Source organism: Bactrocera latifrons, unplaced genomic scaffold (genome assembly GCF_001853355.1).
Source record: "Bactrocera latifrons isolate USDA-ARS-PBARC rearing strain unplaced genomic scaffold, ASM185335v1 scaffold_276, whole genome shotgun sequence".
Lineage (NCBI taxonomy): Eukaryota > Metazoa > Arthropoda > Insecta > Diptera > Tephritidae > Bactrocera > Bactrocera latifrons.
The window spans coordinates 370,889-384,461 of NW_017536363.1; the positions used below are offsets into that span (position 1 = coordinate 370,889).

A 13,573-nucleotide genomic window follows, 5' to 3' on the forward strand; every position below is an offset into this window, starting at 1 on the left:
AGTTTACTTTTTTGTTGACAAATTTTGCAAAGTAAAATAATAGGGGTATTCGCTTGCTCTTGCAAAACCCTTGCACGGTGCAAGAATTGCATATATTTCCTCTTGGTGCACCGGCACAACACCAAACACACGCATAAAATAATTTGCAATGGCTGTAAAATATGTCAGACCAAAACCCATGTATATTTGAGCGCAATGTCATGCGAAAATAAAATTGCAACCCTGTTTTAGCTGTCATTTTACATAAAGACATATTACGTCGTTAAAAGGTAAGTTTTAAATAGATTTTATAATTTCTACTTAAATTATAAAGATTTGTTAGAGTTTTTTTKGTTAAAAATGTATGCAGAAGGTGCACCAATTCACAATAGCCATGCATAATAGTTATTCACAATAAATTGATCGAATCAGCCSTTCATATATCACTAGATTCTGCAATGGGTGCTCTCGTGCCCTTGTATATTTCGGTATTGTAATTTTGTAATCTGCAATCTTGCAAGAGCAAGCGAATACCCTTAATGACACCTGAAATTCAGAACAAACGCAATTGGGTCGTTTGATTGTAAAGCAAGTTATTTGCTCACTAATAACAATATAAAACTCCGAAAAATTCGATAATCTGAAGAGTTGTTATTAATTGAGGAATTAATTATTGAAAAAAATAGTACTGCATTTTTGAAGAACCAGTTGCTTCAGGTATATGCGTGTATAAATATATATAAGAGATCTGCTGATGTAATACAAAGTAACATACTTTTTATTTTTATTATATTTAAAATTAATAATTAATTTGTATTCACCTTCTGCTCAGCGTATACAATAGACTTACATCCCTATTCTGATAGAACCTCATTATTGGTCTGTGAGGTTATTCTTGCTCAAGAATGATAGAAACAAAGATTGCGCAATGAAGAGTTAAAATTTCGTTCGTTCTGCACATCTACGTCCCGGTTGACCATGGTACAATCAGCTGATTTTCAGTTGTTTGTTTTTCAGGCATACAAAAATATTAATATCATCAAAAGTTAACATCAATATAAGTGAATATTTTATAGTGAACATTTACCTACATATTCATTTCATAGTATTATTTAATTTTGTCTCTTTGTTGTGTTTGTTTTCAACCATATAAATTTATGCAAATAAAAAGATTGAATTTTTAATATTTTGATAATTACTGGTTAGAGATAAGTAATTCCCTTCCAAATCTGGTGTGTTGTCGACTTTGACATTTCCTTCATCTGTAACCGCTCCTTCGTTATGACCAAGTATATAGGAACGCAGCCTATATTTGAACTCCTGCCTGTCAGGGTGATCGTGAAGACCGCCTTTTAACCTAATTTTTAAGAAAACCAACAAGATAAAATAAAAAAATGGACAATCAATAAAAGAGTGTTATTATGCAAATTTAATCAATTTGATGCATATAAAACAATTCTATTTCTTTTTATATTTTCAAAATGTGAAAGAACAACTCAGGAGCAGCTGCAGCATTACTGGGTATTATTACCCATGTATTAAAAACGCACATACATATTTACAAATATTATTCTGTCTGCATTATTTATACAATAGTGAGGATGGTGATTTTTGTGAGAGCTTAAGAATAGGTCTATTACTTATTTTTATCTTCAATTTATGTTTGGTAGGCATGGGCTATAAATATCGGTAACCGTAAAATCGATGATTTTATATTAACACTTAAACAGCTACACCGTGCAGAAGTGAGGCATCACGGAATAGTTTTATTATTTAATATTTGGTTAGGAACGATTAGATTGCTCTTCTATCAGCTTAAAGTAAAATGATTACAATTTTAAGGACAATATCTAGAAATCTTATTAATAAAAAGTTTTCTGTTGGTAATCGCGTTTGCTTTCCTCAACGACCGACATATTTTCATTCAGGTGCAATTTTATGTTGTGATGTAAAGCCGGAAGAAAGCGTTAATGGTTCTGAATCCAATAATCTTACTGCTGATGAAATAAAAAAGCGGCAAAATGACCGAACACAAGTTATTCCAGTAGAAACATCCATGAGATACCTTAAAAGTTCCGCATACAAAGAAACCTATGGAGATCAATTAGTTTGGGAGCAGTATAGGTACGAATATTCTGTATATTTGTATATATTTATTTAATATTTTTTTATCGTAGGCGTAACCACAAAGGAGCCATTCCACCGCGTAAAACACGTAAAACTTGTATTAGGAAAGGAGTAATATCTACCGGAAATCCTTGCCCTATTTGCCGGGATGAATATTTAGTGTTAGACCACCGAAATATTGACCTACTGCAACAGTTTATTTCGCCACACACAGGTCAAATTCTAAGTTATTCTAAAACTGGCCTTTGCCAAAAAAAACATTTTGAATTAACAGTGGCCGTTGAACGTGCACGGGATTATGGACTTATAACTTTTGACGTACCATTTAGAGAATTCGATCTTGACGAATACTACGGAAAAGCTGAAGTAAAAAAAGAATAACAAACCTATACTCTTTAAATTTACATAATATTTTAGTAATTTTTTATGTGGAAGAAACAAAATAATGGCTTCAAATAGTGGTGACGATATTACACAATTCGAGGAGCATACATCGACATTCCTTGTAGTTGGCGGGGGGATCGCAGGTGTAACCTGTGCGGAAACATTAGCAATTTACCATCCAGAAAAGAACATAACCTTAATAACAGAATCGAGCGTTATAAAAACTGTAGCTAATTTAGAACCCGTGGCAAGATATGTTTATAAATTTGACGTGAAAGAACAATCGTTGAGCGATAAAAGCTCATGCCATGTTAGCTTTTCACCTGCAATTGTAACCATTGTTGACCGGCTTAAAACTATAGAGGCATTGAATCATTTCGTTATCACTGAGAATGGTCGACGTATCTATTATAAATATTTATGTCTCTGTACTGGTGCTACACCTAATCTAGTTCTTGATAACAATCCTCGAGTTATTGGAATTCGTGACACCGACTCAGTTTTAACACTTCAAGATTTTTTAAAACATGCTAAAAAAGTTACTTTGCTCGGTAACGGCGGTATAGCAAGCGAACTTGCTTATGAGTTGCATGGAATTGAGGTACATTGGGTGGTCAAAGACAATCATATTGCGTCAACCTTTGTCGATCCAGGTGCAGCCCATTTCTTGCAAGAATCAATTCACCTCAAGCAACGAGAGGGCAGCAATGCGGACAAAGAGAAAACACAATCCATTTCTGTTGTTAAACGTCTTAGATACAAGGAAATACAATCAAAAGAACTATGTAAAGAAAACAGAAAAATTCGTGGCGCAGCTTTGGGACCCGATTGGCACAGGAATTTCACATTAACTGGTAATGCATTAACTACAACTGATTCACCGATTATACACTACAAGACACATATTAAGGAAATAACAGACGAAAATAAAAAATTATTAATTACGCTCAACAATGATGAACGTATTGAATGTGACTTCCTTATATCCGCAATCGGTGTCGAACCCCATCATAATTATTCATGTTCGATCCCTTTATCTATGGGATCCGACGGTGGAATCGCCGTAAATGACATGATGGAAACAAATGTTTTAGATATTTATGCTGCTGGCGATGTTTGTACCGCTATGTGGGAGCATGGTGATCACTGGTTTCAAATGAGATTGTGGACTCAAGCTCGCCAAATGGGTTGTATGGCCGGACGTAGTATGGGCGCAAAATTAACAAAAGAAGTGATTTATCAAGACTTTTGTTTTGAACTTTTTGGACACGTGACTCAGCTATTTGGTTATCCTGTTGTTCTTCTCGGCAGATATAACGGCCAAGGTCTAGGAACCGATTACGAGTTACTGATTCGCAGTACTGCTGGTAAGGAGTATATAAAATTTGTACTACAAAATGGCCGTTTACGAGGAGCAATGTTGATTGGGAACACAGAACTTGCTGAGACTTGCGAAAACCTAATATTAAACAAAATTGATCTTACCCCATATGGAGATGACATTCTTAATCCGGATATCGACATTGAAGATTACTTTGATTAAAAGTCGTTGAATTACAATATTTTGTTTCTTTTCATATTAGTATAAATTCAAAATTAAATAATATATAAAAACCACTGTTCATTTAACCTTTTGTCATTTGATTTTTGCCTCATTACCTGGGAATAAAATAGCATTAATTTTTGGACCGCATGGGGTTAAATTTCATACTCACCGACGTATTTAATTTCATCAAAAGCTTTCCTGGCTTTCTTTAACTCTTCATTCATAGTCAATAAATCTTTGACACGTGCATACTTCCTTTGATCTTTTCTAACTAAAAATATGATATCTTCTACTTGTACACGCCCAGTACGTCCGATTTCCATTGCTTTGTGGGTCATTTCCGTTATAAATTCAATAACAAGATCTTCTAATAAATCTACACTCTCAGTATATGGATTCTTATCATCACCAAATCCATACATCATACATCGAAGCTCCTTGCTGAAAAGCCTTTTCCTCCCAGCCGTAGTGGACACAAATTGTTCCTCACCAAGCTCATCTTCGTCGAACTAAAACAAATTACCAGAATTACATACATGTAGAGTACAAAAACCAGATTTTCAACATACATCCTGACTTTCAAAATTTTCGTCAATATTTGTGTTTGTTGTCATTTTATCAACTGATAATTGAATGCCAGTGTTTATTTACTTCTAAAAACGAACTAGTTATGACAAAGCATGTAAATATTATCGATTAACTTTTAACCTAAAATATACAAAAACTAATTTAGAGATGGTAGCGGACATCAAAAGTTTTGAGAAAACTTTATACTATGTTCGGACCGACATTGAAAACATTTTGAAAACACATTTGTGGGTTGTGGAATCTAATAGTATGTTTACATACGAACTTAATCTCGCTATAAGCTTGTTCAATAATCTACCCGTTTAGGCAAATGAGATTATCAACTGTCAAATTTGTTGTAATTGTAATCTTCTTGGTGAATTGTAAACTTTCATCTATTATAATGATTGTACGGAATATCTCTTATATCTTCAATCAAAGCTTCGAGCATTGATGGGCCAAGTACATTTTTTATTAGCATTGAACACTTAGGTCGATGAATTTTTAAGTTTTTTAGAGCATCTGATGAAGGATCTAATTCAGAGAGTATACTAATTAAATGATCTACAGTCAACAAAGAACAGTGCTCGGCGATAAAGGCAGCGATTTTCAACTCGGCAATTTCAGAAATAGATTTACATGCTTTTGCAAATTTTTCCCAGGCTGCGGCTTGTTTATGTTTTTCAGTTTTAGCGTGATTAACCAGGTCTTTTTTGTGGGCTTTTAAAACTACACGGCAATATTTACAGGTCGCCGATGACTCACTGTTAATATTTGGAGCAAGCCAATCTGCAATAAAAACATAAATTATAAATTATTTTATTGAATTATCAATTGAATGACACATGCATAGTTGCGAAATATAATCACATGCTTTGATTTTGGTGGAAAGATAGGAAAACATTCAATCATGGCAACACCAACAACACTCAATTAATATATGAAAAGACCAAAGCAGCCAAAGCATAAAACTATTTGAAAAAAAACAATAAATTTTTATAAAATTAAATACTGGCTCTATTCAGACTAATGACTATGATGCTCATCATATACAATGTGAATCTTATTAAAGCAACTTTTTTAAAATGGCGGTCTCAGAAACTCATTACACATCTATCGATGCAACTGTGTTCGAAATGCCAAGTTTAAGCAGCGATGCACATCAAAACTCAGCGTTGGCCAACGTTGAGCAACGTTGAGTTAGTCTGAACAGAACCATTGTTCAAGTATGCATTATGTCTAAACCCGAAATCAATTTTGAAAAAGTCATAACATGTCAAATATCACCAACACCGCTGACCAGCTCACCCACTCCAACAACTACCTGTATACCTAACTAAATAAAAAAAAAAACCTTTTTTAATTGTATTGAAGAACGATTACTGCCATACAGCAGTAGTTAGATAACGCCTATGGTACTCTAATAAAAAATCATAAATATTGAATTGAATTATTTGGCTTGATCATTTATAAATTATAAACATGCAATGAAATCTATTTACCTTTTAGGTCTAGATCTGTTTCCCAAATCTTCGTGTACTTCTGACTGTACGTTTTTTTTATTTGTATTGTCCTTCGGCATCTTTAACAAACCAAAATTGAAATAACAACTGTCTTAAGAATATTCTTAACCTATTTTTTGGCGGTATCCTATCTGACATAAGCTAATGTCAAACATACCAACATACGCCGCCATATGCACAGGCTATAAAATAACCGCCAGTGGCGCCAGTATTGCCGCCAGTCACAGAGTGGTTGTAGAATTACGAACTAGATGCCGTTATGAGTCGGTATGTCGGGAAATAAATATTAATGCTTATTGCTTGCAATATATGGAATACTAATTAGTTTGCAATAAGCAATATGGAGTCTCCACTGCCAATAGGCACGGCAATACAGTTTGTAAGGCATAGATTTTATCCTGTCGAGATGTCCCGTAAACAAATATCAAGTGACAATTAAAGGCCGGCAAAATTCACCAGCAATGGAATCCGCTGTCAAGGGAACGCGGGCGACATTGTCATAATGGCGAGAGGTAGATTTGAGAAGACTCTCTGTGACATTGTTCAAATTGGCTGTGGAAGGGGGAAGATAATGTCCTCTAGACAGAAACCTCAAAAAGAAGTTCAAAGTTACCCTACGCAGCAAGACGGAGTGGAGTGATTCCACGCTGGAAAGGCTGCTGGAAGACAGTACAATTCAGTGGTACACTGATGGTTCAAAAACATCGGAATGTATTGGAGCAGGTATTGCGGGACTACTAAGCTGTCCATACCTATGGGATGCTTCCCAAATATCTTCCAGATTGAAGTCAAGCGGCATTAAAAGCAAACTCATCATATGATGAGATTCTATGCATTCCTCAACTAAAAGCGATTTGGTCTCGTATGACAAGATCGCTTTTAGAGCCACTTGACTATTGCTGAGAATAGCTATGCGCTGGTTGCAATAGTTGCGGCTGAGGTTGACTTCAGAGCAATGATAGATGGCAAAAACTTTTGCCTGGAAGATACTTGGGAAGCAGCCCATAGGTATGGACAGCTCGGTACGTGGCCCCGCAATACCCGCCCCAATACMTTCCGGGGTTTTGGAGCCATCAGTGTACCATTGAATAGTACTGTCTTCCAGCAGCCTTTCCAGCGTGGAGTCACTCCAATTTAATTTTCTTCGTGGCGCTGTCCTTTGGGAAGAGGGCTAGCGGTGTGCTTTCCGCTAGTGCGTCCATCTGTCTGGAGGACATTACCTTCCATCTTCCACAGCCTTCTGCTGACATTAGCAGCATGGTGTGTTTTGCTGATAGCTTGATCAGCTGATGTAGCGGTTTGAGCTCTAGTATGACTTCAAGTGCCATCGTGGGCCATGTGCGCAATGCCTCCGAAGCACAGACACATGCAAGTTTTTGCAGCTTTGACAGAATCCGAATCACCGAAGACTCCGCTGCTTTGGTGGCCCAGGCAACCGCATCTGATGATACTTTAATTGCATCCCCATGATCTGCCGGCCAGGCGTCTGTAAATTATAAGTGCTATAGTTGCTTTGGACAGCATTAAGTCCAAATGCCTACTCCACCCTAAGGTGAGGCCAAAGAATTTGACCGCCTTAGACATTTCCACCTCTGTGCCTGCAATGGTTAGGGACCTCAGGCCCTAAAAAGATCTCTGCTTAGTGAATGGGATCACGGTGGTTTTTGCTGGGTTGATATTTAGTCCAACGGTGTTGTACCATTCTTTCGCCAAGTTTAGGCCCCTTTGTACAATGTCACAGAGAGTGTTCTCAAATCTACCTCTCGCCATTATGGCAATGTCGTCCGCGTACACTTGACATCGGATGCCATTGCTGGTGAGCAGCTCGAGTAGTTCGTCTACTAGCAAGCTCCATAGCAGAGGGGATAGTACTCCACCCTGTGGGTAGCCCCTTGTGGTGCCAAGACGAATCTTACTTTCTCCCGTTGTTGTTTCTGCTACCCTAGTGCGCAGAAGGGCTTCTATCCATCTGCGTATCGGGGTAGTTACGTTCCTTCTCTCGAGTGCCTTGATGACGCTAGTGTGAGACGCGTTATCAAAGGCACCCTCAATGTCTAGGAAGGCGCAGATCGCAACCTCGCCATTATCCAGCGAATCCTGCAGCTCAGACGTGAGTTGGTACAGAGCAGTGTTTGTGGATCTACCCGCTCTGTACGCATGTTGTTGCATGTAGTCTGTTGTCTATTACTTTTCCATCCCCTTTAGCATAAAGGATGTGAGACTTATAGGCCGGAACGATTTGGCTGGCGAATAGTCTCTCCTCCCTACCTTAAGGATGAAAATTGCTTTTGCAATTATCCATGGCTCAGGAATATACGACGTCGCCAGGCTATCTCTCATCAGCCTTAGCAGGTATGGTAGGAGAATGTCCATACGTTGCTGAAAGAGGGTCGGGAAGACGCCGTCCACTCCCGTTGACTTAAAGCTTGAAAAGGAGGCCAGTGCCCACTTGACTGAGTCTGCAGTGAACAGGTTCCTTGCAGTCAGCAAGTCTCAGCGATCCGGCTTACGTATGAGAAAGGCTGGGGTTAGGTCAGCTTGAGCCGTCTCCGGGAAATGTGTTTGTAGGAGCGTTTCCGCCGATTCCTCCGCGCTTGTCGTATAGGTCCCGTCCTGTCTTTTTAGGGATAACAATAATTGTGTCCATCTTACCCTTCGACAACGCCTTGTGTAGCCGAGCTGCCTCCGGGGTCGAGGAGATGCTGTCACAGAATTTCCTGAAACTGTTTGTCTTGACAAGCGTAATTTCCTTGTTATAGATTATTACGTGCCGTTTGTAATCCTCCCAGCTGCCTGTGYGCTTGGCTTTGTTGAATAACTTACGCACCCTAAGTCTAAGAGCTGAGAGTTTACTGGACCACCAGGGACAGATTTGTTTGCTGGTGGTCGCTTTTAGTGGACAGGCACAATGATAGGCGTCCATAATGGACTGGTTTATGGCACTCAGTCTGCTCTCCAGTCCAACTGTGGCGGATCTATCATCCGCCTGACCCACTCCACTTATATTCCTACTTAGAGTTTCTCTGAAGATACCAAAGTTCGTATTTCTAGGGGTACGTGTAGGAGGTCGATCCCCGACTTCTACCCACAGAGCAAAACGACTGTGACCGTTTCTCCCGAAAAGTATGCTGATGCGAGGACGAAGTCCGAACGTTTCTTGTCCTTCACTTGTACCGCCACCAGATCTTGCGTTAGAAACTGTGAAATACAGAAAAAATCTATATCGGCTCTAACGACTACACAAGAACCGGGTCTCTCACTAGAGCGATCCCAGATTACCTTGCTCCTTCTCTCCTCTAACCACCCAAGGTTCCTGGATTAGGAGGATGCTCAGGTTATCCGAAATGAAGGTTGTAGGTTCACCTGAGCCACTTCTGTGACGGCTCTGGAGCTTATAATATAGGTTCGATGAGAGACAGGTCCTCGTCTTCGATCTCCTCGTCACCCTGCATCTCCAGCCCTTCCAGAAGCTCTTGGGTAGGTGGCAGCATGCTTTTTTGTTCATTGGGGAGCTCGTTGCTCCTGGTTTCCTCCGCGGCGGTGGCCTTGACCTGCCCGGCCACGATGAGGTCTTTGGGGCACTCGTTTCGCTCTCCCGAAACTACAGCGGTAGTCGGCTCATGCGCTGCTGGGCGGATTACGGGTGGAGCCGGTGCTGCGGTTAACTCCGTCGCAGATTCTTGGCTCGCCGTGGACGTTGCCTTGGGCCTCCATGGCCTAATTATTATCTTGCCGAATCGGATATTCAGCCTGAATCCCTTTTGCTTAATGTATTTGTAGGATTCGTCGTCTATCGTTATGTTGAGGTTCCACCCTGAACCCTCAACATTACTTGCTACCACCTTCCACGCTGAGGTGCTTAGGCCGCCGTTCTGGTTTCTTACCAGATTAAGCGCGCAGTCATAGTTTTTGTCTGCACTTCTTGGGAAGAATGCCACCACGCTGTGCAGTTGTGGCCGCCCTTGAAGAAAATGCCGTTAAAGGCGCCGGTGTAGCCGTGGTCAATGCATAGGGCATTTACCAAGCAGTCCTGTAGAGCCGTCAGCTGTTCGGACCGCTGTGTAGTTGCGGGGTAACACTGCCATTCTTATGCTCTTTACGGCCTCAGAGGTTCTCGTCGGCTGCTGGTTGGGGTTGGTCGCTTTCCACTGGCTTCCCCTGGCCTGTCCTCTCTTATTCTTTTTGGTGGCTCCTCAGGAGTGATTTAGCCGCTTTTTATCTTCTCCATGCGATTAGGTAGCTCTTTCGGCGCCGGTCTTGCTCCGCTTCATCCCTTCGACAAGGCTGCTCGGGCTCGGCGACGCCTCTGATTTCTGCGTCTTATTGCAGACGAACCACTGGCACCTGCGCGTTGTGCATTATTAGGAGTGGGGCTGCTCCCACTACTCCTACTCAGAGCCCGGTTTTCAGCTGTCTCCGGTGTCATGCCCTCTTGGAGGAATCTGAGGTACCACTTGAGAATGACTCCACTCATTCCCGTTCTTCGTGGGTCATCGTGACAACTTTACGTAAAATACTATTTATGTCATGGAGATTATAACTCTCTTTAACTAATTGTTTCCTGTACTAGCAGTTTTATCTGTCAAAATTTATTTATTTTTGTTCCTTTGCAAAATAAGAGTGTGGTAAAATTCAATTATGTTTGTATGTGAATAAGTCAAAGTTAAGAAAACTTAACTTACAATTTTAAATAAGGAACTATTCAGTGATGTACTAACGGATATAATATTGAATATAAAAATCATAATAAAAATTATATGATTTAATGAAAATCTTGCAATTCAAATTCGAATATGTATACTAAAGCTCAGGCAGCATATTTTCGACCGGTATTAGATCCTTTATGACATTCAAATAACTTTACAAAATTACCCCACGAATGAATGAATGAATGATGATGAGCAATGCACTGCGACCTTTGGTCTATTAACCCCTCCCCTTACTCACATTGACTCGCTTAGCCCCAGCCCATTAATGAAGTCCAGTAGACTGCTTGACAGCTCCTTCATAGTGTAGGGACCCACTCCCGTAAATGGTTCGGGTCCTACCATCCTGGTGGAGGCTGCGGAGTGGGCGAGCTCGTCCGCCAGTTCATTGCCGGCTATACCTTTGTGACCAGGCACCCATATCAGGTGTACCTGGTTTCTCTCCGCAAGGCTATTSAGCCTCTCCCTGCACTCCTGCACTTGAAGCGACTTGATCTCGTAAGAGGAGATCGCCTTCAGCGCCGCTTGACTATCGCTTAGAATAGCTATACGCTCATTGTGATAGTTGCGATGGAGGTTAATTTCTATGCAACGACTTATAGCATACACCTCTGCCTGGAAAATGCTCGGAAACTCCCCCATGGATACTGGGAGCCTAGTGCGTGGGCCCACAATCCCTGCGCCGATTCCCTCCGACATTTTAGAGCCATCTGTGTACCACCTCATAGTACTGTTCCTCAACAACCGCTCGAGGTTGSARTCGTTCCAATCGTCTTTGCTGCCGAGGGTAACCTTAAACTTCTTCCTGAGGTTAACCATTTTAGTAGTACTATCCCTCGGGAGGAGGACCAGTGGTAACTTGCTACTTATCATCTCCATCCTCTGGGATGAGAATATTTTTCCTTTTCCATACCCCTCTGCCGTTAGTTGCAGAAGAATGTGTTTGGCTACTAGACCGATGACCAAATGAAGCGGAGKAAGTTCAAGAAGAACCTCCAGTGTCGCCGTTGGACAGGTTCGCATTGCACCCGTCATGCAGACACCCAGGCTACCGCCCCATATGTGATTATCGGTCTTACTATCATTGTGTACAACCATCTAACTATCCTTGGTGTTAARCCCCAGGACCTTACTGCCAGCCGATTACACACCTATAAGGCCTTTGTCGCCTTGACCAATGTCATTTTTACGTGCTGCTTCCACCTCAGCGTGGAGTCTAGCGGTAAACCGAGGTATTTAACACTGTTGGTTATCCCTATTTCACTACCGCCCAGTAGAAKATTCCTAAGACCGGGTAGGGTCCTGCGTCTCGTAAATGGGATTACAGACGTCTTGRAAGGGTTGATATTTAGTTCAACCTCCCTACACCACCCCTTCGCTAGGTTAAGACCTCTTTTAATCAAGTCACAGAGAGTGTCTTCAAATTTCACCCTTGCCATAATGACAATGTCGTCCGCGTACCCTTGGCAGCGGATCCCATTGTCTGTTAGCAGTGTTAGCAGTTCGTCTACAACTAGACTCAATAGCAGGGGTGATAACACACCCCCCTGTGGRCAGMCTCTTGTTGTGCCGAGACGAATACTGCTATCACCTACTGTGGTCTCAGCAACCCTTGAGCGCAGTACGGCTTCTATCCATCTACGCACTGGTGCCGCCACATTCCTTTTCTCCAGTGCYCTTGCTACACTCTTGTGGGACGTGTTATCAAAGGCACCTTCGATGCCCAGGAACGCGCAGAGTATCACCTCCCCATGCTCCAGTGACCTCTCTATTTCAGAGGTCATCTGGTAGGCATGTTGAACCGCATGCAGCGGTGAACTCTTTAGCGCCTTCATTCTTATTTCTTGATTCACGATCTTCTCCATCGTTTTCAGTAGAAAGGACGTTTGACTTATCGGTCTGAATGATTTCGCCAACGAGTAGTCTTTCCTTCCTACCTTAGGTATGAAGATCACCTTCGCTGTCCTCCATACCTCAGGGATATACGCCATTGCGAGGCTCTCTGTCAGCAGCCGAACTAGGTGGGGCAGCAAAAGCTACTCTCCCTGTTGCAACACGCCGGAAAAAGGCCATCCACTCCCGGAGACTTGAAACTCTCAAACAAGGCCAGCGCCCACCGAATCGAGTCCGCCGTAAACGGCAATGCTCCAATCCCCGCGGGATGGCCTGTGTTCGATCACCGGTGGACAGTGGTCCTCCCGAACTGTCTCCGGGAAGTGCGCCCTTAAAAACTCCATGGCCCTGTCCTCCACACTGGTCGTAAATGTCACGTCGCCACGCTTGCTTTCTATTTCTACTCCCTTAGTGCCTCTGGCCAGAGCTTTGTGCAGCCGAGCCACTTCTGGCGTAGTGGCGAAATTCTCGCAGAATCTCCTATAGCTGGCCTTCTTTGCAGACCTAATCTGTTTAATATATAAGGTGAGATAGCTTCGGTATTCTGCGCAGACCCCCGTACGCTAGTTCCTTTGTCCACCACGGACAGACTCGCCTGTCAGTCAGTCATTCAGTTTAGAGAGCCTATTCTCCAACCCAAGGCCTGAAACGCTATAATCTGTCTGCTCCCTTCTGCTTAAATCATTGCTTAATTATCCCTGAAGGCGTTCCAATTTGCCTTCCGAGGGTTGCGTCTAGGGGGGAGTTGTTTAACCTCTACCTTTAGCTTGAACTTTATGATCCTGTGGTCTGACAATGAGGGCTCCGTCGAGACTCTCCATTGCGAGACCAGTCCGCCTGCAGGTTCG

The 13,573-nt window shown here is 41.7% G+C and overlaps 3 protein-coding genes across 3 annotated transcripts; 2 read left to right on the top strand and 1 right to left on the bottom strand.

Moving 5' to 3' along the window:
* The first annotated feature begins 1,712 nt into the window (after positions 1–1,712).
* On the top strand, positions 1,713–2,510 carry LOC108970025 (28S ribosomal protein S18b, mitochondrial-like). The gene is made up of 3 exons (XM_018935127.1): positions 1,713–1,724; positions 1,908–2,103; positions 2,157–2,510. Exons 2-3 carry the CDS (start codon positions 2,036–2,038, stop codon positions 2,485–2,487), a joined length of 399 nt encoding a protein of 132 aa, XP_018790672.1. The 5' UTR covers positions 1,713–1,724; positions 1,908–2,035; the 3' UTR covers positions 2,488–2,510.
* Positions 2,511–2,542: 32 nt separating this feature from the next.
* LOC108970023 (pyridine nucleotide-disulfide oxidoreductase domain-containing protein 1-like) lies at positions 2,543–4,129 on the top strand. The gene has a single exon (XM_018935124.1). It carries the CDS (start codon positions 2,552–2,554, stop codon positions 4,031–4,033), a length of 1,482 nt encoding a protein of 493 aa, XP_018790669.1. The 5' UTR covers positions 2,543–2,551; the 3' UTR covers positions 4,034–4,129.
* Positions 4,045–4,802, bottom strand: LOC108970024 (transcription initiation factor TFIID subunit 13-like). Its single transcript, XM_018935125.1, has 3 exons — positions 4,606–4,802; positions 4,206–4,545; positions 4,045–4,149 (listed from the first exon to the last, which is right to left on the bottom strand). Exons 1-3 carry the CDS (start codon positions 4,648–4,650, stop codon positions 4,127–4,129), a joined length of 408 nt encoding a protein of 135 aa, XP_018790670.1. The 5' UTR covers positions 4,651–4,802; the 3' UTR covers positions 4,045–4,126.
* Positions 4,803–13,573: the final 8,771 nt, after the last annotated feature.